Source organism: Herpailurus yagouaroundi, unplaced genomic scaffold, assembly GCF_014898765.1.
Source record: "Herpailurus yagouaroundi ecotype Mexico unplaced genomic scaffold, PumYag 28, whole genome shotgun sequence".
In the NCBI taxonomy this organism is placed as follows: domain Eukaryota; kingdom Metazoa; phylum Chordata; class Mammalia; order Carnivora; family Felidae; genus Herpailurus; species Herpailurus yagouaroundi.
Window position 1 is genome coordinate 36,692,640 of NW_024412376.1, and position 25,877 is coordinate 36,718,516.

Here is a 25,877-nt window from a genome sequence, read left to right on the forward strand (position 1 = left end):
CTGTCAATGCAGAGCCTGCTTGGGATTCTCTCTCTCTCCCTCTCTCTCTGCCCCTCCCCTTCTCGTGGTCTCTCAAAATACATAAATAAACATTAAAAAAAAAAGATGGTGGGGCGCCTGGGTGGCTCAGTGAGTTAAGCAGCCGACTTCAGCTCAGGTCATGATTTTGCGGTCCGTGAGTTCGAGCCCCGCGTCAGGCTCTGTGCTGACCGCTCAGAGCCTGGAGCCTGTTTCGGATTCTGTGTCTCCCTCTCTCTCTGACCGTCCCCCATTCATGCTCTGTCTCTCTCTGTCTGAAAAATAAATAAATGTTAAAAAAAAAAAATTAGAAAAAAAAAAAGATGGTTATAAGCACGTTTGACTACCCACCATTTTTCACATGTGTGCCCATCAGAGAACAGAGCCCCAGCCAGTTGTCACTAAACATACAGGACATATTAACAAAACGGACTTCCCTGATTATCCCAGTTACTATGTATTGAGCACCTTCTATGCACCAAGATATACTTCCCATGCTAGTGACACCCCCAAAGGATCATTTTTCACATTTTTCCCATGTACAGAGGAGAAACTAAGACTGATGGTAAATGACTTCCCCAACATAACCCAGTTAGGAATAGCAGAGCTGGGATTTGAACCGGGTCTATCCAGAACCATAAGCCCACACTCACCTGTCAGTCTTCGTGGGTCCCTAGGAAGGCCCTGTGGGGGGCCACCACAAAGACCAGCAATGGCCGGGCTCTTTGAGCCCCTTCTGAAGAGATGGGCGAGGCCGTTTGTGTAAGATGTGAGCAAATGGAGCAGAGAGGTGGGTTACAGTGTGGCACCAACATCCCCCACGCTCTCGTAAGAACCCTGTGATCAGAATCAAAGAAGGGGCGCCTGGGTGGCTCAGTCGGTTAAGTGTCCGACTTCAGCTCATGTCATGACCTTGCAGTTTGTGGGTTCAAGCCCCGCACCGGGCTCTGTGCTGACAGCTCAGAGCTGGAGCCTGCTTCAGATCCTGGGTCTCCCTGTCTGCCCCTCCCCAACTCACACTTGGTCTCTCTCTCAAAAAAAAAAAAAAAAAAAAAGCACACGCACACACGCACACACGTACACACACACAAGACTCAAAGAACATGAGCCCTGATGAGAACTTGGAGGGCAGGGGGCCTCACCTCCTTTAGAGGAATGAGGAACAGACATTTAGAGAGGGGATATATAACCGGCTCAGGGTCACCTAAAGGGGGATGAGGGGGCCTCATGAATTCCAGGCCTCTGCTCTTTCCTCAAGGTCTGGCGGTCTTCTTTTTCCCAGTGTCCTCGAATGCTGGGACACTGGATGTCTTTCCCCTTTTTGTCTTGCCTTTCCGGCAGCCAGGGTGGCAGGTTTTATGTGGGTGGAGGACATACCCGCCCAGGTGGCCATAGGGCAGCCGGGGATCCTACGAGTCAGAAAGGAGTGTGCTGGGCTGGGGAGAGACAGCCTCCCGTCCCTCACAGTTGCACTAGGCTTCGCTGACTTGAAGGAGACTCCAGGCACAGTGTGTTCCCTGAACCAACACCTGCCTGCTGTGATGTGGAGAGCACCCCCCACCCCTCCATGTGAGCACTGGGCAAACGTTTTCCCAGAGAAGGGATGCCAGGAGTCCCAGGTGGGAGGGAATCCCCTGAAGACTTTGGCCTCAAGGATGAAGTCATGGGCCTTGGAAGCTAATGCATTTTATAGATCCAATAAATTGGATACAGGCTGGCTATTGAGGGACTGTCACGTGTCATAAAGCCCTGCCTTGCTTACTCTGCTGGAGGAGGAAGCAGAAACAGGGGCACAGCTGGGTTTAGTGACCTGCCCAAGGTCACCCAGCCAGATAGGGACAGAGTCCAGGTGAGACCGACTGCCGGCCTTCCTGTCTGATGCACGTGGGTCTCTAAAGCCTTCTTGGTGAGACAGCCACCTCACTGGAGGCCCTGAGAAGTTGCCAGGTGTGGGTTCTGACCTAGAACGGTGATAATGGCAAACACGTAGACTGTCTTCACATATTACGCTGTTTAACACCCTCAGCTGTTCTGAAGCTGAGACTTCAGGTTCATAAGACTATGATTCTCGAGCATACATGCTAAGCAATTTGCCCAAGGGCACACACCTATTAAGCCGCAGACCAAGCAGTGTCCCAGCTGCCAGTGGAGGGCAGGCACCCAGCCATGTCCGTCTCCCCGACATTCCCAGAAATCATCTAGGGCCCTTTTGCAAGTCAAGGATGCGGGGGCCATGTTTGAAAAGCCCAGTAGCTGCTTCTGTCTGCTCTCAGTGCCCGAGGGTGTGGCTTCGGAGTGTCCAGGGCCGATGCAGGGAGCCCTGCCACGGGGCTTTGGCCCACCTTGAGGGAGTTGCCTTCCAAAAGGCCTGAGAGTCGGCGGGGTGGTCATGAGGTTCCCGTTCCTCTCAATGTCAAGCATAGACCTAGTGCCTGAGGCACTCAACACTGTCTTTATCTTTGTTTTGGTTGTCCCTTTTCTGGCATCCAACCCTCTTCTCCCAGACGCCAGCTGTACCCTCTGTGGGGCCTTCAGCTAGGAGCCCCAGGAACCACACCTTGACCTATCCAAACCAAGCCCAGGCAGATGCAGAGACCTGCCAGTGAGGGAGGGGCCCTGGGCAGTGCTACTCGTAGGTACCTGAATGTTTCCCTTCCCCTTTCAATTCCAGCCCACACTTGCTGAGCACCTACTTAGTGCCAGTCACTGGCTGGGTCTTGGAGGGCTCCACGGATGAACCCCACGCACTACACACACACACACACACACACACACACACACACACACACCCCAAGGAGGTCACAGCCTCATTCAGTAGTCAAACAAACATGGTCGCCTGTTTTCCAAGACAGGTAGGAACTGGTGTGATAATCCCAAGTACTCTGAGACATCCGGGGAGGGAAAGATCAATTTCCAAAGTGAGGGGTCAGAGGAGAGTTGACAGAGGGAAAGCTGTATTCCATCTGGATTTGGAAGAGGCTGGGTTTCTGAGGAGTCACTGAGCAACATGAACCTGGGCACCCTGATTTAGAGACCCTGCGAGACACAGAGCTTTCCAGAACCACAAACTTTTATTTAACTCCCACTGAGAATCTGTCATAAGGTGACTGCCCTTGTACCCCAGGACCCCTCCATATGGACAAATCCAAGAGGAATAAACAGATGTTGCCTATGGCCCTACACCCAGGAGACATTCAGTAAGTTCTTTTTGGCAATAAGGAAGGATGGCTGTTATGAAGCTTCTTCCCATGACCTAGTCAGGTACAGCTGGGCCTCCCAGGAGGTGACCCCTGCAAGGGAAAAGTGGCCTTAGGTGTCACTGGTTCCACTCAGCAACTGAGTCTGGAGCAGTCATTTCACAGATTCAAAGTCTTCCAAGTGGAAGGGACTTGGGGGGCCTCCGGCCCAGGGAGACAGACATGCAGCTTTGGCATGAACTCCTCTTACACCTGAAGGTTTATCTCTATTCTGTTTGGGAACAACACAGAATGAGATTAATCCCACTACCAGGTTCTTCTTATCCTTTTTCAGTTTGTTGTTTTTTTGTTTGTTTGTTTTTTTTTTTTGAGAGAAAGAGACACAGACAGAGTGGGGGGGGGGAGGGGCAGGGAGAGAGAGGGAGACACAGAATCTGAAGCAGGCTCCAGCCGTCCGTCTCGGTGGCTCATTGTCAGGCATTGGTGCCCAACCCTCGGCTGTCCCGGTCATTCTTCTCTGTCACACTCCAGCTCATCAAGGTTCCTCCTGAAAGGTGTGCCAGGGCTGGGGACAGTGTCCAGATGTGGACTGACGAGCTGGACCTCATGCTGGGGGCCGTCATTCCACGAACGTGGACAGAGATGGGGCTGTGGGTAGCCATAGGAGGCCACTGCCTCACACACTCCCCTTTCACCTCTCCTAGAAGGAATTCCTCCCCCGAAACGTGGGAATGACAAGCTTCACTGGATCACGGGGATGACAGCAAAGCTGTGAGCTGCTGGGGAGAAAAAGAACTAGCTAGACTTCAACCCATTATGAGCTGGTTGAGCAAAACAGGGGCTTGGGAAAGGGCTGAGAGGATCAGGCAACTTAGCCCGGGGCTTATCTAGTGACTTATTTTCATTATACTGGAGTCAAATCTGAACTTAGGAGGAGGAGGCCCTGTGGGGGTGGGGAGGTGATTTTACTATCTGTCTCTCAGCAGTGGCAAGAAGCCCGCCCTGTGGGCAGCCCACCTCTTCTCTCTCCTCCCTGGGGATGAGTCAGCAGGTGGGAAGCACTGGTGCCCTGGGAAAGAAGCAAGGAGAGCTGACCAGCAAAGCTGACGTCTCCACTCAGCCACAGCTGAATGGAGGCACTGTTCTTTCTGTTGGGGCGACTTCCAACACCGAACCACCGTTTTAATCCAAATATTGCTCGAACTGCTCTTATTGCATCTGCCCAAACTGGTAAAGCGGCTGTCCCTGAAAGTGGCAAGACCGTCCAGATTCTCCCAGCAAATGTCTTGGTCTGACGGGGAGCTGTTTATAGCAAGAAGTGGAGAGAGGCGGGCGAACTGTTCCGTACTGCTTTGGAAGGAACCGGGGCCCAGTCCTTCTTCCAGGGAGAGCTTCCACACTCTAAAACGTGGTGGGGGGCTACCTTCCGACGTCCCTTCTTCTGCTTGCTTTCTGAACACTGCACAAGTGCACTGTGCTCCCATCCGGGCACTGAGTCAGCACCCTGGAGAGCTGCGCCCCACCCCCTTCCTAACTGGTGAGGTCAGCACAGATGCTGGCCTGTCTGGCCCTAGCACACAGCGAGAAGGAACTGCAGCCACCGGGCAAAACCCCCAAAAGCTGAGCTGAAGTGACGGTCACGAAGGCTGTGGAAAGCTCCAGAACTCAAGAGGCCCGGGTAACAGGGTTCCAGAGAGCATGTCTGCTGACAAAAATCTCACTGTGGGCACTCATGTGGGCGTGGCATTGCTCAGTGTGCATTAGCAAATTGCTTTTACAGACACTGAATTATAATCTTCCTAAAGAGCAGCCATTGCAAGGCTTGAGTGAGGTATCCCTTCCCATGTTCCTCTGGAGCCACAGTTCCAGAAGCTCTGACGTTGCGTCACTGACAGCTCCAGACTCAAAGGAGTGGCCAAGTGTATGCTCGAAGGTGCCTCTGTCTTAAGATCCAAATTAGAACAACCCCTCAGGATCCTATGACAAGGCAGCTCTCCTCCTAACCGGGTGCTGAGTTCAGAATACATTTTCTGCATCACTTGCCCAGGAGAAAAGCACCTGCCCTGCCTGACAGAGGCCGGGAGAGGGGCCCAGCCCAGAGAACAACTCATCAGCCTCTAACCAGGACCCCCAGTCTCTGGCCTCTGTCCAGCCCACTGGTTCTCAACAGCAGGGTGAAACATGGATCGCTGGGAAGTTAAAATGCAACTTTGGGGGCCCCACCAGAGAGATTCTGACTTGGTATAGGTCTGGGGTGGGACCGGGAATCACCCACCAGCCCCAGGTGATTCTGTTGCACCTGGGACTCCACACTGTGGGACAGCATGTGTCAGTGGCCACTCTGATATTGTCAGCGGGGCTCACCACCTGCAGCAGACATCCGGCCCTCACTGAAATGATTCACTTGCCCAGTTGACCCACTGTCCCTGGCCACACAGGCAGCCTCCCCACAACCTCTGCCATCTTCTCATTGGTTACCAGGAGGCAAGGGAGCAGGACTGAACTCAGCCTCCCTTCCGGGAAACTGAAAAAGCAGGTGAACACATTTCTGATGGGCCGGTGCTCTCGGAAGAACAAACGAAAGGTAGTCTCTGAGATAGAAGTGGCACATATTTACTGGAGTTGGCCTGGGGGATGGGAGCCTCTGTGTCTGACCTGCAGAGTGGAGAGGACTTTTTTTCTGCAACAATGGAGAGTGAATGTTACTGGTGCCCTCACGTTCCTGTGCCTTAACCTCTGCTTGCTGCCACAAAGTTGGAGAGGGATGTTTCTGGCACCCTGGCATTTTCCTGTAGGAACTCTGCGACAAGTGAGGTCTCCTGTATAGAGATGTCAATGCCCTGGTCCACCCATGGATGAGTTCAGTAGGTTTTTCATGGGCTGGCCTAGAAACCTGCCTATAATGCATGACACAGCTGCTCTGGGAAAGTGCATTCTCAACTCATCATCTAATTGCAAGCAGACGCGGGGAACAACATTGGCCTATGACTCAGCCCTTGAATGTTTCCAGGGAGGCTGGGGGCAAACTCCAGGCGTGATTCCAAAGGCCTGGCATGAATGCATCAATAGGGACCTCAAGCAGATCTTCTTTGAAGGACCAGGCACCTTTGTCCCACAGGCCGACGGTCAAGCTGGGCCAAGTTCCTGGTGGGCCCTGGGTCAAGGGCCAATGAATGACTAGACTTTGAGTGCTGCCCATGGCTTTGACCTCTCCTGTAGTGGGGTCCTACCTACCAACCAGGAAGCCAAAAGCTTCACTGCAGAGCTGTGGCCTGGAAGACAGAAAAGCCATTTTCTTCACCTACAAGAATGTTACTTTTGTCTTCACCGAGGGGATCCAATGAGCCCTAGGACACTTTACTGGAAGATATTTGCAGATGAAAAAATTCCCAGGTAGAGCCTGCTCTGGGTTATTTTCAACCCTGCCACAGATTCAGTCCAAGCTATGCATGGTTACCCCATAGACGCTGAGTAGAAAGTGACTCTGCTGACCCACCGTCCTCCGTGTTTTTGTGTGTTCGTGGCCCAAATAAATTTTTTTTAAGAAATTCACTATTTTATTTTATATTTTTAGACAGAGAGAGACAGAGAGTGAGCAGGGGTGGGACAGGGAAAGGGAGAGAAAGAATCCCAAGCAGGCTCTGTCAGCACAGAGTCCGATGAGGGGCTTGACCCTACGAACCTTGAGGTCATGACCTGAGCCAAAATCAAGAGTCAGACGTGGGTGCCTGGGTGGCTCAGTGGATTAAGCTTCTGATTTCGGCTTAGGTCATAATCTCACGGTTCGTGAGTTCGCACCCCACATCCGGTTCTCTGCGGTCAGCAGAGCCTACTTCAGATTCTCTCTCTCCCTCTCTCTTTGCTCCCCACCTGTGTTTTTCTCTCTCTCTCAGAAATAAACATAAAAACATAAAAAGAGTCAGACACTCGACCGACTGAGTCAGCCATGTGCCCCATGGCCCAAATAATTTTCGAGAGCACTTAATGAGTTATGAGATGCAATGTTCCTTATTCTAATTTGGTTTATACATTGATGCTTATTTGTGTTTGAGGACACATACCAAAAAACCCAGCCAACCAAACAAAAAACTGCTTTTTTTGTTGTTGTTGGGGGGCAGGACTGGAGCATGAATCAAAAGTATAAGAATTGAGGGCTGTCTAGCTGGCTCAGTCAGTAGAGCATGTGACTCTTGATCTCGAGGTTGCAAGTTTGAGTCCCACGTTGGGCGTAAAGCTTACATCATTGCCAGATGGGAGCAGGTAGGCTATTGCACCCTTAGAGGCAGAAGTTGGTGAATTTGTTCACCTTGCAGGGATGAATTAATAGTTCCACCAAACTAGTCTGGAGTGTCCCACCATAATACACAAATAAGCAGAATCTTGAATGAACAATTAGGAACTGTGGCCCCATTAAACTCAACATGTATCTTCAGGAGGACTGGAACACAGGTTCCTTTTGAAAGTCATAAAATAAAAGGGTTAAAACTACTTGAGACCCACTGTGCAAATGAAGTCTTTTTTTGATGTCAGTAACCCCTGGTACAATAGGTTGAAGGTACAGGAAGGGGTCCAGTGGCCCAACCAGCTTGTAACAGGCAGAACCGGGCTCTCAGAGTTCATGGGGGCAGACAGCAACTCACAAGGACATCATCTACTCATCTCTCAGTGCCTGACCCAGGGATCATCCTGTAAACCGTTTCAGATAAAGCGCAAGAGTAGCCAGGACTAAAACTTGACATGAACCCCTGAGGTATGAGGTGCACCTTCTGAACAATTCCCCTTTCTTCTCAAATAAGCACCAGCACTGCATTTCAAATAAAGCCATACCTCCCTCCCTCTCTGCTCATTCCTAAGGCAGCCGCAGAAGTGAGCTGTGATTTCCCAATAGTGTCCTGAGCCAAAATGCATGAGGACACATAGGAGCAGATCCAGACTTGCTGGCCCCACAGAGATTACACAAAGCTTGGCCCAAAACATGGAACAATGTGAGCATGTATGAGGTGCTGAACATTCCATTGACGGTCTGCGTGTCAGATGCAATGCTTGCATTCCCACAGGTCTGGCACAAGGCCTGCTTTCTAGGCCTTCAGGTAAACACAGACTCTGCTCCCGAGAAGACACACACTAACAACCTAATTTGGCTTTTGAGCCTTTTGAGGACAAGACTGCTGTATCTCAAAGCTGTTGCACCTCCTATATCGGGGCTTTTCTGTGCGCAGGAAATTATATACTCTTCCCCCAGGATCACACACATACATACCCATCAGCAGAGCAAGTTGAGGATAAAACACAACTCCCATAAACAGGAACTTTATTAAACTACATGTTACATAAAAGAACATATAAATGAGCCTTTAAATACATTCAGTTCATCTTAAACAAATTTATATAGAAATTTATTTACATTTCTGCATTAGATACTTAAATTATTTTTCAAAGCTTACTACCAATAAAAGGTAATAGAATGATCACCTGCTCACACAGATGCATACACATAGGGTCCACAGGGCTAAGTAAAATGCCGCTTCTCAAGAAACTCAGCTTATTAGATTTCAAAGCAACAACACATTCTGAAGGTGCTTTATTTTAAGCAGGCCTTTGACGTTGAGGCCTCTGCTACGGAGGTGCTGGGGTTGCTTTGGAGAAGCTGGTCCTGGGGCAGGTGGGTCCTTGGTTGTTGATAATAATAGCTCCCTCTTTGAGCTAAGGGACCTTTAGAAGCCATCACTGAAGCCGTGCCCCGACTTCCGTAGACTGGGAAACAGAGGCTTAGGGAGAGGGAGTGATTTGCCAAAGTCACATAGCATCAGTGACCAAGCAGGGACTGCGACCCTGGTTCCCAGGATCCTACCTGGAGGTCCTGACCCCATCGCTATCCACAAACTTTTGATCTCTTTCGTCCTTTTCCACCCAACCATGGGCCCTGTGCCTTGAATGTTGTTATCTGCACGGTTGAATATAGGATTTCTTAGGCTTTTTGAGATGGTGAAAAACACTATAGGATTCCCATAACCATTTTGTGGGGCCCGTGAAATACGTATTCAAGGCTATTTTTATAAGAGATTTTGCGGTCAGGTGCCTTACTTCTTCAATCATAAAATTTACCTTTTCAATTTGGCTGACTTAGGGAAGCTCAGTTTCCAATTAATTTGGATGAAAGGCAACATTCTACAGGAGGAAGATTGTAACATCAACCATGTGGATTCACTGAAATCCATTTACCACTGTTGGATCTACACCAAGGTGTCACTACAATTTCAATAAATGACCAAAAGTGAAAAAGAGTGGGGGGTGACTTTAAAATAACAAGAAAGTTTCCAGAATTGCTTCATTTCCTAATTAGCCTCAAAAGGAAGGAGTGAAATGGGCAGTGAGTAGAAACAGTACACGTTTTCTCCCTTTTGAATAAAGCCTTTTTTTCCCAAAAATTTCCTGATGATATAAATTCTCCTGAAAGTAGTTTCTTTTTTTTTGTTGTTTTTGTTTTTGTTTTTAGTTTTTTTTTGTTTTTGGTTTTTGGTTTAAAAAAATTTGTTTTTTTCTCAGGACTTAAAAACCATTGTACCACAAAGAACAGACATCGACATTAAGAAGCATCATCAGTGGCATAAATAATACGCACAGACCCTCCCGGCTTTGTGTTGCATTCGCAAGAGAAGGAAGGGCTGGCTGCAGGCAGAGAGAGAAGGGAGGGACAAGACTGGGAGACAGAAGGGTTTGTTTTTCCCTGTAACTAGAGCGATCCCAGGTCATAGCAGCCTTCACTCAGTTTTATAAGATACACAAATGGGAAAACACAGAAGAGGCAGGTGTGCTCAGCCAAACAGCCCCTCAATGCCTTTCCATTAAAATATGGCACTTCTAAGTTCCGGAAGATCCAGCATTTCTCCCAGGGGCTGCTCCCCGTCTGCAGGGAAGGCGCTGCCCATGGTGCCTGTCCTGAGCACATGGGAGCATCCGATTTCCACACACCAGTCTCACTTTCCCTCCTGCTCACAAGCAAACCCTCACCCGAAGTCACACACAGAAAGAGGAGCAACACAGAGAGCCTTCGAGGAGACGGTGCCAATCACATAGCACCCAGGGCCTGCAGAGAAGTCCAGTTGCCAGCAATGGACGGTGTGTGGGCAGGTGGAACCCTGAGGCCAGGAAAATGAAAATGTCTTCATATTAAGGGTTTTGTCTTTTTTCCTAGGAGGCATTTCATTCTGCAAAAGGAACTAAAATATGCAGTTTTTGTAATATTCAAAAATAAGTTTGGAATAGAAAAACTGGCCAAAATTCTTTTACTCCGTACGGAAGAATGTCATCTCAGACATCTATGTTTTTCATGCGGTGTCTGCTTGGGGAGGAGTATGTGAGGTGCCGGCCGTCATGGTGCACATCCAGACGGGGGACTTTACAGCAGGAGGGGTCACAGTGAGTGGCAGTCCACCAGCCTCCTGGACCACACCTTCGGTGACATGAGCGTTAGTGGCTGGCACCAGGGGGTGACTTTATGTGAACAGAGACATCCGGTGCTGGACTGTCACAGGAGTCAGTCCTCACCACCTGAGCCCCCAGCAACGAGAGGACAGACACCTATCACTTCCGTAAGGGATCGAGGATTTTCCCCAGTGTGGTCGGATCTGAGTTTTTCAGTCTGAGGGAGGCCCTTTCCCCAGCCCCTCGGCCCTTTGGAGGCGTCTCTGTGTTGGCACTGGGACCCCCAGCAGACTCCGGACACTTTTTGGGGGCCCGGGCGCTACTGGCCCGCCGCAGGGTGCCGCTGTCCTTGGGGATGGCATCCTCGGGGCTACCCTTCGGCCTCGGCTGACGCTGGGAAACAGTCCGAGTGATGCCAGGAGCCTTGGCCACGGGAGGAGAATCTGTTCTCATGGACCGAGATGAGGACGCAACTGTGTTCCGGGCAAAGCTCGGCACGGGAGGTGGGACACGGGGGACGCTGGGGGGCGGCGGGGCCTTGGGCTCCTCTTCGGGGCTCTCAGAGGTGGAGCGGCAGATCTTATTTTCCTCGGGCTTCTGTCTGGGGACGTTCCTGAGGGGCTTGGCGCTGGGCTTCTTGAACGAGCCCCTGGGCTGCAGGGGGTGCTCCTTCCCGGGCCGGACGCTGCCAGTGCTGCTGCTCCCCCTCGCCAGCTTCGGCTCCTCCGGCACGGTCACAGCCCCTGTAGAGGGCCTCCTGGGCGACACGTCCGAGGTCCCCCGCACGGAGCTCCGGCGCGACCACTGCTGCTGTGCTGGGCTGCTGGGGGTGTCCCCAGAAGGCCGCTTCCAGCCCACCGAGCTGCGGCTTGACCTGGAGATGGGCACCACTTTACGCATGCTCTCGCTCTCGGAGGCTGTCAAGGTCCGCACGGGCTTGGGCGCCGCCCCTTGGCTCCGCCTGGCACTCACTGCCTTGGAGGTCCCTTGGGACGCCTCTCTGAGGGAGCTTCTCTTTGGTGTTGTCGCATCCTTCCCTTTGGCAGGTCTGTCCCTGGGAAGGGCGTCCTTGCAGATGGGCTCACTCTTCCCGGAGAGGGGAGCAGAAGCCTCCCCGGGGGGGCTGGAAGGAGGGTGAGAGGAGACCTGGCTGCCTGTCTCTCCAGCCCCAGAGGACAGGGAGCCATCCCCACCGCCCCCCTCCCCTGGCTCCGAGCAGTCCAGGGTTAGCGAGCAGTCGGTGGCATCCGAGGTGTAGAACAAAGGGCCGGGGTCTTTGCTCTCAGGGTCGCTGCTGCCTACAGATACCAGAGCCTCACCACTAGGTTGGTCGGGGGCAGATCCGTTATTCCCCTGCAGGGCTGGGCTGAGACCCCCTGGGGCACTCGAGCTCACAGGCAGCAGGCCACTGTGGCTGGCAGCGAGGGACTGCGTGCTCCCATCCCCCAGAGACACCGGCTCCGCGGAGCTGAGGTCATTCAGGGTCAGCCGGGGCACCTCCTCTGGGCCCTTGGGTCCCTGGAGGTCGAACTGAGCCAGTCCTGTCACCAGCTCATGCTCCTTAATCCCCAGAGCCAATGGTGAGAGAGGAGGGGACCGGGCGGGAGCCAGGCCCATGGGCTCGCTGTTCCTCTTTTGGAGGATGCCCACCCCACTGCGCCGAGCTCGAGGGAAGAGGGGCGCAGGGTCGTCGGGTCGGGGGACTGGGAGCTGGCTCTGCCAAGATGAGGGTGGCTCAGGGGCCTCCTCCTGGCTCTGTGAGGCCTGAGGTCTGCGTGCGTGGCTGGGGTCCTGGGCCCTCGGGCCCCCAGGCTCCATCCAGGCCAGTGTGGGCCGGGCTTGCCGGGGGCTGCTCCGGGGCAAGCTGTTAAACTTGCTGGGCTCCTCGGGGCTGCCGGTGGAACTCTCCAGGAAGGTCAGCAGCTCCCGGTCAGCAAAGGCGCCCAGGGAAAGGCGAGAGCGGCGGGCGTTAGGAGGTCGGTAGGAAGGGCTGACGGGCCTGGGCTGCAGGAAAGGGGGCAGGTCCTCTGTGCCCTTCTTGGTCAGCAGCTCCACATCATTCTCACTGCTGCTCCGGCAGAAGCCCCCGAGCTCCCCAGCTGCCCAGGAGCGACGCTTCTGCTCCCGCTCCTTCAGCCGCTGCAGCTGTCTCAGCTCCTGCACCGCCCGGTCCTGGTTGTCCTGAACGAGGGGTGGAGAGAAGCCCCAAGACACATGAGACGTGTGGAACGTGTGTGCAACTCCAGAGCCACCTGCCCTAAGACTCCAGTGAGATATACACGCAGGGAGGAGAGCCCAGCGTAAGCTTCACCAAGAGAGATACTGGTGTTTGCACCTGTGTGGGTGTGGACAGGGCTAGTTCTCCCAAAGCTGCGTGGGGGTGGCCCCACCAATCTAAGCTTATCATCCCTGGGCCCAACTTGCAGCTTTCCAGTCAAGGCACTGTCCTCTAAATGTAGGCTGTGATTCCACACATGCCTGCCACCTCATTTCCAAGGGAACCCAACTTGGCTTCTAAGCAGGGCAAGATGGAAAGGACTTCCAGGGAAGGGGGAGTTAAGCAATGGCGGAGAGGAAAAAAAGGAGTCAGAGATCAAACCTCCCTGGGGCATCTGTGTTGACTGCATCTACACACACACGAGCAGCACATTCTACTTAACGCTTTGGATGCATAAATGTATACGCTAGATATTAAGAGATGCCTTTCAAATCTCTGTTCCCTGAATGCTCTTCAGTAAAGAACACCAGAGAGGTCATGTTGGCTCTGTCCCTCATGCTCCACCCCCTTCCACAATCAGACAAGATGATTTGCTTTATAAATCCTTCGATTACCCTTCACCCAGCTCCAAGTACCCAGGCCTCACCCCAGCAAAACTGAAGCAGAGCAAATGTATATGCTAAAGCATATTTTACCAGCTGGCTGTGCACTTTAAATATATTTGTATCACCTAAATACATCTGTATCGTTGCAGCCCGGTCCTCTCCGCTCTCGCCATTGGCTCTGGGGATTAAGGAGCATGAGCTGGTGACAGGACTGGCTCAGTTCGACCTCCAGGGACCCAAGGGCCCAGAGGAGGTGCCCTGGCTGACCCTGGATGACCTCAGCTCCGTGGAGCCTGTGTCTCTGGGGAATGGGAGCATGCAGTCCCTCGGTGCCAAGTCCCTCGGATCTCACAAGCCACGCCTGTTATTGGTAGTACTTTTTACTTGAAGATCAATTTCCTCAAATGGTGGACTTCCCCTCCAAGTTTCCTCGAAACTCTGGCTCTGGCTGGGGAGGCATGGCCCTTCCTGCAGCTCTGGTCCAGCCTCTCCAGTGTCCCAGGTCCTCCAGGCCCTCTCCCCGAAAGCTGCCTGCGGTGGGAGTGGGGCCAGGTCCTGGCGCTCAGAACAGCTGGGCGGAGAGAATCGCACAGGTGGCCTCTTGGGCCTGCAGAATTCTGACAGGGAGTGAGGGCCTCAGAAAGAGCCAGTTTGGCCTCTACCACCCACCACCGCCCCCCTCTGCTGAGCTCACTGCTTGGACAAGGGAGAGGAAACGTGGCCACAGGCTCAGCCTCCTTCTCTTAGCTGGAGAGAGGAAGGAGGGGTTGAGGACTCAAGTCACTCTGGCCTACTCAGGGCTGGAGGGAAATGTGACCAGTCCCGCAAAGGAATTCAGCTATGGACAAACCTGCATTTAAATACGGGGGAGGGATAACGCACACAAGTATTTGGTTCCTCACCACCACCTGAAGTAAAGGGATGTCGTTTTGTCTTTAACGGACAGATGAGAAGTTGTATTTGCAAAGCCAAGGAACCCAGAGTTTTCTGGCTCCTACACTGAACCCAGAGATGACTGGAATTGGAGGCTAAAGGGCAAGAAACGTGGCCGTATTGCTCAGACGGCAGCAGACCCCTAAGCGCTTGAGGATTTCTAAGCCTGCTCTGGCTGAGGAGGACACGGTTTCTGCGGTGCCCACTGCCTGGCAATAGCCGTGGTGCCCGAAACAGGTGAGAGAACACCTTCCAATCATCCCACCGCAACAAAGGGTTCCCCCAAAGGGGAAATTCTCTCCTGGGGAGGTGGAGGAGGGAGACACTCAGGATCTTCAAAGAAACTTGTTAATATCACGGCTGCCATCATAGATGAACTTTACTAACATAACGCTTTCAGGGCATCAAAGCAGGTGTTGGTGTGAGCAGCACCGTAGCGGAGGAAGCCAACGCTGGGCTCCCGGCGACCGGGAGGTGCTCGGGGCCAGGATGGCACAGACACTTCCCAGTAACCCCAACTGAGAGCGTGGCAATGCTGACCCATCTTTCTGCCAGGGACAGAGGGCTGGGTGCGGAAAGCGAAAAACAAAAATCCAAACAACTCAGAAAACAGGGAGATGCCATCGGCCATACCTTAACCGCTTTGTTGAATTTGACACAAAAATCTCTAAAGATCTGAAGGCACTCGTCCAGTTTCATGGTTTCTTTGTCTTCACAGAAAAAGTCTATAAGGGTGTGGGCCTCGTCCTGGAGCTCTTGCTTCCAGCGCTCCAGTTCTGTCAGCTTTTCCACAGCGAACTGCGGGAAAACAAGCAAGCACACACTCAAGTCAACAGCAGTGAGGAGACTCTCTGTGCGCCGTCTAGTGCCCGGGGAAGCCGTGCTCCTGGGCTCAATTTCAAGTCGAGAAGGGAAGGTGGATTGCAAACCCAATGCACTCAGAGGCAAAAGGAAAATAATTCAACCCAAACAAAGCCCTGGGGAAGCAAGGTGAACTCCTGTGTAAAGGCCTGGAAGCAACAAATGAGCCTAAAGAGCTTTAATCTACAGAATGCCTCTGACAAAATGGTGGCCTTTAAGGCTACTGAAAAATGACATAGGCGTAACGTTGGTTTTATTAAGGAAAACTCATTCTGTATCTGTTCTTCCTTCTAAGTGAGTCTTGGGGCACCCAGGTGGCTCAGACGGTTGAGTGTCGTCGGACTTTGGCTCAGGTCATCATCTCATTGTGAGTTCGAGACCCACCACTGGGCTTGCTGTTGTCAGCACAGAGCCCACCTTGGATCCTCTGTCCCCTTTCTCTCTCTCTCTCTCTCTCTCTCTCTCTCTCTCTCTCAAAAATACATAAACATTAAAAAAAAAGGTCTGATATTGGCCAAGGGTTCACTTCAGGGTGCCAAAAGTCACTCGTACTGATGATTTATCCTGTGGAGGAGGAGTTTAAGCCTCACCTCTAGTGACCTGTATCAGGGTCAGTGTCATCCCATAGGACTGGAAGCCCCTGTGCCTAGACAAATGCCCCAGCCAAGACTTCCTAACCATGGTGCTTATCCAAGTCAGCTCAGAAGCTGTGTCGACAGTGCATGCTCATACCCCACCCATGCGATTCAGTACGTCTGAGGTGTAACTGCCACTGGTATTTTATTAAAACTGCAGGAGACCCCGATGAGCCCCCATGGACAGGAATTACTGCCCTACACAAATCCTCTACACAAATCACCTCCTCCTCATTCTTCCAGGACAAAGTCTCCAGTGCCCCTATAGATTCAGGTGCCGAACACAACAAAGAAACAGAAACGAAAGAGGTTTGCTCTCCTCCAGTGAGCTCTCAGCCCTTTCAGGATGGGGACCTATCAGGCGCACGAGCACACTTCCCTGACATGTTGGGGACATTTCATGTTGAGCTGAAATGAGGAAGCAGCAGGTTAGAGGAGCCACAGCCGCATGGGGACCAAATTGCTTGGGATCACACTCAAGTCAACCTTCTTTTTCATCAGGGAACAAGGCTTATGTGAAGAAGGAATGCGTGAAGTACGTGACTTTATAAATCACACAGATCTTGTTCTTAAAAAGGCTTCTATTTGAGACACTTCCTTTGAGTGGAAGGACTGGCCTAGGAAATGTGAAGCGATGGACTGCCCATCCTCAGGGAGTGGGATCGCTGCTGAAACATGCTTGGAGAAGGAAGAGAAGTTCTGAGGAGACACGTCACCTCTCACCCACTCCCACACACTCTCCCCCCTAACAGTCCTTTCCTTACACCAAACACACTCAAGAGGTAGCAGGAAACCAAAACTATTCAGGAAACGAGATACCAGAGAAAGTAACCATCTGAGTCAGTAGCCCGAGGCAGTGTGCGCATTCGTGCTGCATTATTCTTTATGGAGAGAAGGGTATTCATGAAAAGATAAATCTTTGCCTGTCATTCTTCCACAGGGGGAAAGGTGGATTCCAGCCAAGAAAAACTCAACAGCAGAAAAATAGGACTCTTGACAAGAATCTATCTACATGGGATAGATTAGCTTAGCTCCTCCTCCCATGTCTCATCACTAGATCCTGTGGGGATCGAGAGAAAACCAGGAAGGAAAAACTTAACATGCACTGTGGTCACCCTTAGGACTTGGGAAAGTGAAACATTCCGAATATGGGTGTGAAAAATCACCCGGCTCAGTCTTTTGCCAAGACTTAATTTTTGCAGTCAGGACCACAAATGGCCGTCCAGAGCCACTGGCCAAGTATACACTGGCCAAGTATAATGGACAAGGTATCAGTAGCCGTGCCAGGAGACTCCACTTTCCGTGTCTCACTTGTTTGCTCCAGACTAAAGTTCCAAAGCAATGTATTCGTTATTTCTTGCCCAGAGGGTCAAAATACTGAAAGAGATTTGCAAGACTGTGTTCTTGTCTTTTCTCTGCTCAAAAAACTTCAATGTCTCCCCGTGGCTAAGAGCACAAAGTCCAACGTTTTCCCTTCATGGCCTGACCCTACCCTACCTTATAAAATTAATACCTGCCCCCCCCCACCATTTAAAAAGAAATTGAATATAAAAAAGAAAAATAAATAGCTGTATGAGAACATTTTATTTACAAAGATAAAAATGATTACGAGAAAGAAGCATTTAGAGTCAGACAAGGATGCCTTTAAAGAGCAGCCTAGAGGCACGGCTAAGACAGAGCTGCTTTTCATCATAAACCTTTCTGTGCTGCTATGTAGCATAAAATATTAATATTTAATGTAAGAGCCAGGGAATGAGAGATCCAGGATTCTCATCTCACTGTGGGATGGGCCTTCCCCCCCGTATTTCTGGATTTCTCTCATTTGTCTGCATGTGCTTACTGCTAAGAGCTTTCCTACCTGTTAGGCCGTAATTTTTTTTTTAATGTATGTTTATTTTTGAGAGAGAGAGAGAGAGAGAGAGAGAGAGAGAGAGTGAGTGGGGGAGGGGCAGAGAGAGAGAGGGAGACACAGAATCCGAAGCAGGCTCCAGGCTCCGAGCTGTCAGCACAGAGCCCGATGCGGGGCTCGAATCCCTAGACTGTGAGATCATGACCTGAGCCGAAGTTGGACGCTTAACCAACTGAGTCACCCAGGTACCCCAGCTTTCCTACCTGTTAGGTATTTTATGGTGGTGTTTGCATTGTGGAGAAAAACCTGTGCACTTTAAACAGAGTATTTGTTTGGTTATATCTGAAAGAAAATACATATTTAATCATAAAAATAAACGTGCAGCAGAACCAAACAAAGTGTTTGCTGATGGGAGCTGCAACTTCCAATATTTGATGTAGCTTAATTCCGAGGAAACGAGTGAAAGCTGAGGTTGGCAGGACCTTCGGAGCACGCCGTTCCCGGCACCAAGGGTGGCCGTGCCGCACATGTGCCACCTCGAAAGGCGCAAAGCACGGATACTGACGGTAGCATACCACTTCCCTGGAGACCAAAAGCATGCAAAGCTGCCCCTTTTTTTTAAATAAGGAAGATACGAGAAGTATGTCAGACTATGTGATTAGTGAGTCACAGTGAGCTGTCACAAACACGTCCACTCGGCTGTTTTTCGTTGATGTTATTCAGAGCAGCTCCCGACACACCCTGTGCGGCTTGATGTGTTTGGGGTGTTGATAGTCACGGCTATCGTGTGTGCTCCCGCTCTCATTATAAAAACATGCCAAAACCTGGCTTGTTTCTTGAATAAAAACAAGTGAAGGAACAACAGCCCAAGTTCTCAGGTGTCTATGATTTCCGTGGAACTCCCTTCTGTCGTCCAAAAGTTGGATTAGGAGGCAAGAACTCGTACGCTGCGGTTTCGAAGCAAAACCTGAGCTGCCACGCATATGCCGCCAAGGGTCAGCGCCACATGCCGATACCAGTTGGCTACAGCGCGGGGCAATGATGGACGGGGAGCAGGGGTAAAGGGAGGCCAGCCCTAAACAAACACCTTACGTGCAGACCTCATTCGACAACGCCTGCCAGAAAACCAATGCGGCAAGGAATGGGCATTGAAATACAAAGTTCCTTCTACTGAGCTGGGGAAAAAATATATGAACCGGAACCCGCTGCTTCCACAAACGCGTGCAGATTTAACCAGCCCTGCCGGGTGCCTGGAGCCGAAACGAGAGACGGACTCAAATCACCCACAAACCTGAAGGAAATCTTCCACCTGCTGACAAAGTTCACCATCCCGCTGAATGTTTTCCCTCAGAGATCTCGTCCTGATAAAGAGCGAGCGCAGTTCTGCCTCCGTGTTATCCAGAGATAATCTGAAAGAAGAAAGGGGAGAGAGTGGGCAGTTGGCACAGGGAAGCCATGTGTCACACAGGCACGTCAAACGAGACTAGCCGTTGGTCAAACCAAAAACAGAAGGGCAGAACTACCGCGATGACATTTACCACCCCTGTACTGAGACTCAGATACTTAGACTTCCCTCTGGAACCAATGCAAAAGCTCTAACTCACAGAAAGCAAGGCAGTGTAGACATTAAGGGCAATAAGGAGATACTAAGCAGACTTCATGTGGCCACAGACAGCCAGAATAAGCACTCGGTATTTCAGAGAGAACTAATCATGCAGCTAACAATTCTGCAAAGAAATGACAGAACTGATCACAAGGCCTTTGTTACATACATCACATCAAGACCGGTAGTGTGCTGAGTGATATTTTTGTCACCAGGTAAAGTGAATAGGTGATACCTAAAACCCAGTGCAATTCACTTAGCAAATTCATAAACTAGAATGCTTTCCTGCTTCCATCGCAAATTCTAACTTTTCGTCGTGCAATCACGTTTTCCACCTTCACTGGTCGTCAGCATCCATTTATGATCTGTCTGTACTTCACCAGGATGCCTCATCTTCTATTTCGAAGAAACAAACTTTGCTGACTAGGTTTTTTTCTAAGACAGCATCTAGCTAAACTTTCCCATCTAACCAGAAATGTCAGAACAAAAATGTAATGATTATTTGTATGTACACCTCTTAGTAACATTTCTATACTAGTCAGAGGAAAAAATATTCTCACACAAGTTTCTTTCAGAAATTCAAAACCGAAACAGTTTATATCTTTTAAGATGCTCGTTCTTTGGGGGAATAATCTGAAAATCTATAAACAGGAACTATGAACTATTCACAACTTTGGACCAATAATTTCCCTTTGGGAAAGACATGTAATCTGTGGCTAGATGTTCACAGTTAATAATACTGAGCCACTGGCCAATGACAGGGCTTAGCTTGAAAAGCTGCGGCTTGTGTATTTATGCATATGGTTCATGGCTCCCCTAACTAGAAACAGTCACACAGATAACAAGCAGGTAACACGAAGGGTGCCGGAGCCAGCTTGCAAGAGGCCACTGTGGGTGTTGGCATCCCCTCCCAGCTCCTCCCTCAGTAAGGCCACACGGGTAGCTTGAAATCTGCCACCATAGCAGTATTTACACTATGGAAATCAGCAGGTGCTACAAATTAGGGCTTCTTTCTGGGAAAGCTGGTTATTGAACATTTACCACTGGATACATACATATGTGCTGTAAATTTAAAAACACGGAACTCTGGGGATCCTGGGTGGCTCAGCTGGCTGAGGGTCTGACTCTTGATTTTGGGTCAGGTTGTGATCTCACAGTTCATGAGTTCGAGCCCCACATCAGGCTCTGCACTGACATGACAATGCGGAGCCTGCCTGGGATTCCCTCTCTCCCTCTCTCTCCACCCCTCCCGGGCTCTCTCTCAAAATAAATAAACTTACAAAAAATAAAAGCAAGGAACTCAACATAGTACATATACACAGATTATAGCTACATTAAAACACACATTTACACTGGGATAAGAAGCAAATTAAAGTGATATAAACACAGCTTTATGTTCGGTAGCTACTTTCTCTGTTGAGTGACGAATTTAAATACAATCCTTTCACAACCCTTGGTATGGTTCCAACTTCTTCTAATGCAATAGAAAATCAATGTACCATGTTAGATTCTACAGGGAAACAGCCCTGGACGTTTGACTGATATATGCCAACTCCCGAGGTAATAGGCTGTGTTGTTTGAGCTCTACCTGTTGGGTGTGGAGGGATTTGAAGTTCTCAATCCATACTGTTTTTACACTGATGATATTCATTAGGAAAGACTGAAATGGGGTTTTTAGCTTAAAAATAAAAGATTAAGTTTTCAAAACCCCCAATTTCCAAAGATGCACACACACCTCTGTAAGCAAATAAAAGGAAGGTCTGAAAATTCAACAAGACAAAACTTTTTAAAGTTATAATACCTTCACCAGTTTTCATTAAAAAATAGCTTCAAAAAAATGTGAATCTTACAATTCACTTTCAGTCTTCCTTGCTTACCTAGCAGCCTCCTGAACGTGATGCAATTTTTCAGAAAAGTTTAGAAGAATGGCATCTTTCTTTTGGGCTTCCTAGAATAAAAACAGAATTTTCTCTCACTGCATGTATAAAACTGGAAGGAAACAATTTTCCCAAGGCTTAAAGGAACCTTAAAGTTCTTGTTTTTATGCTTGGTATATTCAAAGCAATTCACTGAAACATGAACTCTGATATTGTTAACAAGATTTACCAGAACTCCCCTACTCTCAAGATATATGTAACTTCCCAGAGCAACCGATCCTGACGTGAAATACAATTCATGTGCATGCAGAGTCAATGCAAGTGGGCGGTAGCTTAGCAGGGTCCATTGTTTCTAAGAGAATCCAATAAATCCTGCTTAAATACCACCCATACCTATGAGTGTGCCTGTATATGACCAAGATACCTTCAGCTGTTAAACCAGTTTGCAAAGTGACTTTAATCAGAAGGTGCACAAGCCATGGAGGTATTTGCATTCTTCATCTGCTCAGAGGATACAAGGAAGGTAGGTATGAAGGAAGCAATCACCAACTCCGGAAACATCCCCACATGGGTAGGGACCAAGTTACAGAGAGCACCTGGATACGTGGATCTAAAAGGACTGCCAGGGGAGCACCGGGTGGCTCATTTGGTTAAGCGTCTGACTCTTCATTTTGGCCTAGGTCAGGATCTTACAGTTCGTGAGACCGAGCCCCATGCTGGGCTCTGAGCTGACAGCACAGAGCCTGCTTGGAATTCTCTCCCTCTCTTTGCCCCTCCCCCCACTCACACGCTTTTCTCTCAAAAAAACAAAACCAAAACCAAAACAACAACAACAAAAACCTTTTAAATAAATAGGGTAAGGAAGACATTTTCTGGTTTTAATGCCCTGAAAATTAACTTTTAAATTAGCCCTGAGTTCAACATGTCCTTTGTCTTCTGAAGAATGTCATAATAATTGTGTGTATTATTTATGGAGCGCTTACTCTGTGCCAAACACGAGTCTGGCACGTTATGAAATGATCCCCTTCAACCCTGTTGGTTACCTGTTTTGCAGTATCACTAGCCCCATGATTAGATGAAGAAATTGAAGGTCTTAATGTTTCAGTAACTTGTCTGAGGAAGTACAGCTAATAAAGGACAAGTCAAAATCCTAATTCCATCCTGTTCTGAAGCTCACACTAGAAACAAGCCCAGCTTCCTCCCCAGCTTAAACCTACATCTGTGTGATTGCTGTCAAAACAACAAAGGTGATCCAGTGAAGGAAAAACAAATCGATGTAATTCGTAATTTGAGATAATTTAACAACAAAGAGGCAACTGTCTTTGGCTGACTTTCCACTTTGTAATTGGTTGTTTCGGTATCACAAAGACCCAGTCAGAAATGGAGGTGATGGACAGGGGGAAGATACCAAACCCTGTGCTCGTGGCAAGGCGAGCTAACCTATAGTTCACAGAGGGACACCGGTGGAGGTGATTTTTTTCATTGCTCTGACCCCTTCACTCTACACTTACAAATCTAGTCAACCCAACATTGGGAATGTCTCACACCCAGGCCTCTGCTCTCTATCCGCGTGGCTAGGACTCCGATTCTCAGCTCTTGCCAAGCGATCAGAGCCAACTTCTGCCAAGAGGTGCCCTATTTCTAGTTCTCTCTCCACTGCAGCCCATTCTCGTTATTGCCTTATTTTCCTAAAAACAAAGCCAACCTGCTCATGCCATTATGCCGTGCATGAACTTCTGTTGGCTCCAAAACGCTACAGCATGAATCCAAATTCCCCAGCATTTAGCATGTGAACCCTTCATAATCGGGTTTTGCCAACCCTGTCCCCTGCCTCCCCCACCCCCTCCTCTTTCCTACTGTCCTACAACCCTAGGCACAGTTCAGCTCAGGAATCTGCAGAGTGCTTCTGCAAACAGAACCTTCTTAGAACCCACCACACCCTTTCCTATTTCCATGTGATGCCCCCTTACACCTGGGAAAAACCTCCCCACCTCCGGGGACGATTCACACTCATTCTCTCTCTGAAGTCACCATTTCCACATACCTGTGCAACAAAGTGCAGAAGATTCATCCCAGGCTTGTTTGCTTTTGTGTCTGCCAATTTGAGCAAAGAAGACAATTTAAATCCTACTGCATTGCCAGCATACCCTCCCTAAAGAAGACAAATCAAAAGAAAAAATATATACATATACCTCTGCACAGACAAATAAAGTGAGAAACGCAACATTTTAATGCTCTTGAATTTTACTTACTGCATTCATGATGTTCCCCGCCTGCAGCACCAAGTGTAATATTGAATGTAGCTCCTCACACAGCATCAGCTCTGTCAAAAAAGAACACACCACAGTCCCTTCAGCTTAAATGCACACGACAGCGACCACATCCAAGTTCAGGAGAGTCTGAAGCAAACTCTGACCCTACACTGCACGCAAAAACTGGAGGAAACAAATAAAGCAGCACATGCTGTGGTAGATCTAATGCACCATTTGCTACCGGTAATCCACGTCCTAGTGTTTACCTGGGAATCGAATAGGTATGATAGTTAAGTTTCACAAAATACTTCCATAATGAAAAGTTTCAAGTAGTGGAAAATGCAAAGGCCTTATGAAAAGCAGCATACTGTTACAGGAATAACCTTTTTCTCAGCAATTGTTTATTTTTTCCCTTTATATCCATTAGCCTTTGAGACTACATTTATAGAACCTGCAAACAGAGAGCAACATTCTGCTTAGTCCAGGAGCTACAAGGAGATAAAAAATAAACAGGTTGGGATGGCATGTAAATAACTTGCAAAGCACTAACCCTCAGGGGCCAAGCACCCAGAGAATCTGTTTATTTTATTCAAAACTATACATTTCATTTGGATTGGCTTAAAGGTTAAAAAGGAGCTTCTCACTGTAATATATTTTTAAATTAGCTCTTTATTTTTATTTATTTTTTTAATGTTCATTTTAGAGAGAGAGAGAGAGAGAGAGGGGAAAGTGAGCAGGGGAGGGGCAAAGAGAGAGGGGGCAGAGAATCTGAAATGGGCTTCAAGGTGTCAGCACAGAGCCCAGTGTAGGGCTCAAACCCTTGAACCATGAGATCATGACCTGGGCCAAAGTCAGACACTTAACCGACTGAGCCACTCAAGTGCCCATTTAAATTAGTTCTTTAACAAACACAGAGGCTTTTGTACACACATCTGTGCAAATAAACAGTATTAAAAATCGTTAATGTATTTAAGAAGCTAAAAAAAAGCTTATTAAAATTACACGATATATAGAAAATAAAATGTCGGGCGCCTGGGTGGCGCAGTCGGTTAAGCGTCCGACTTCAGCCAGGTCACCATCTCGCGGTCCGTGAGTTCGAGCCCCGCGTCGGGCTCTGGGCTGATGGCTCAGAGCCTAGAGCCTGTTTCCGATTCTGTGTCTCCCTCTCTCTCTGCCCCTCGCCCGTTCATGCTCTGTCTCTCTCTGTCCCAAAAATAAATAAACGTTGGAAAAAAAAAAAATGGAAAAAAAAAAAATAAATAAATAAATAAAAGAAAATGTCACCTATGATTTTTTTAAGTTCATATTCTCCAATAAGTGTGGTATTACTTACAAAAACTTACATTTGGACCATTGCCTGTATTATGTTATCTAAGAAGGCCAGTATTTCAAGGTTAACCAGATAAGAAACGTTTCCACCGTGCCCACAAATTTGCCTTGCTCATTATGAAAACTATTCCTCCAACTCGATTTGAAGAGGAAGAACAACTCTTCCAACATTGCTGCGATAGCCTTGGTGTACAGGAAAAAATTTAAAAAAAAATTTTTTTTAATGTTTATTTATTTTTGAGGGAGAGAGAGAGAGAGGCAGAGTGCAAGTGGGGGAGGGGCAAAGAGAGAGGAAAACACAGAGTATGATATGTGCTCCAGGCTCTGATCTGTCAGCACAGAGTCCAAAGCAGGGCTCAAACCCACGAACGGCAAAGATCATGACCTGAACCGAGTTGGATGCTTAACTGACTGAGCTACCCCAGGCGCCTCCAGGAAAAAATTCTAAAAGGCCTCTCTACTGAAAGAAGAAAAATCGTCCTTAATTCTTCGTCTCCTCTCTAAAATGAATACGATGGACTGAAGAGAAACATTTTATCTCAACACAGACCAGAGCAACTAAACAGGAAAATCAAATAGGAATCAACAGTTCTACTCTTAACTGATAACTAGAAATCTAGAAAACAACCAAGAGGAAATCAGGCTGGCCCTGAAAACCCTGGAAAATGTGAGGGGTAGGGAGCATCAGGGACTCCGCCTTGGAGATGAGGAGTGCCCACACACATTCGAGGCCTGCCTGCTCAGCGCCAGAAATGCCAGAAGGCCAAACCTCATCGCTGTGGAGGGAGGCAGCAGAGCAACTCTCAGGAGTCTATCCAAGCTGCGTAAGCAAGCTATTCAAAGAAACAGACATAACCCATTGGCTGCTCTCAAATGTAAATAGCCCACCAGGTGTTAGAGTCTTGAGAGGAAGCAGGTGGGAGAGGAAACAGGGGGCAGAACTATCAGGAACCTGCAGAAGAGTCATGCTGGAGATGCCCAGGAGGAGTCAGGGGCCAGGAGGTATGCTTCCGGCAAAGCAGGTCCTGGGCACCAGGGGCCAGAGGGTGGGAGGACAAATGCAGCTGGCCTAGGC

General features: G+C 49.2%; 1 protein-coding gene across 4 annotated transcripts in view; it reads right to left on the reverse strand.

Annotated features, from left to right (window-relative positions):
* Nucleotides 1-8,495: 8,495 nt before the first annotated feature.
* FHDC1 (FH2 domain containing 1) overlaps nucleotides 8,496-25,877 on the reverse strand; it is a 48,246-nt gene continuing 30,864 nt past the window's right edge. For all 4 annotated transcript variants that reach the window (XM_040472158.1, XM_040472172.1, XM_040472164.1 and 1 more), the window contains exons 7-12: nucleotides 23,474-23,544; nucleotides 23,266-23,373; nucleotides 21,222-21,292; nucleotides 19,033-19,150; nucleotides 15,030-15,194; nucleotides 8,496-12,821 (exon numbers count right to left, since the gene is read on the reverse strand). In XM_040472158.1, coding sequence (XP_040328092.1) covers nucleotides 10,800-12,821; nucleotides 15,030-15,194; nucleotides 19,033-19,150; nucleotides 21,222-21,292; nucleotides 23,266-23,373; nucleotides 23,474-23,544 — 2,555 coding nt within the window. In that variant the 3' untranslated portion in view covers nucleotides 8,496-10,799. The remainder of the gene's footprint in view (nucleotides 12,822-15,029; nucleotides 15,195-19,032; nucleotides 19,151-21,221; nucleotides 21,293-23,265; nucleotides 23,374-23,473; nucleotides 23,545-25,877) is intronic.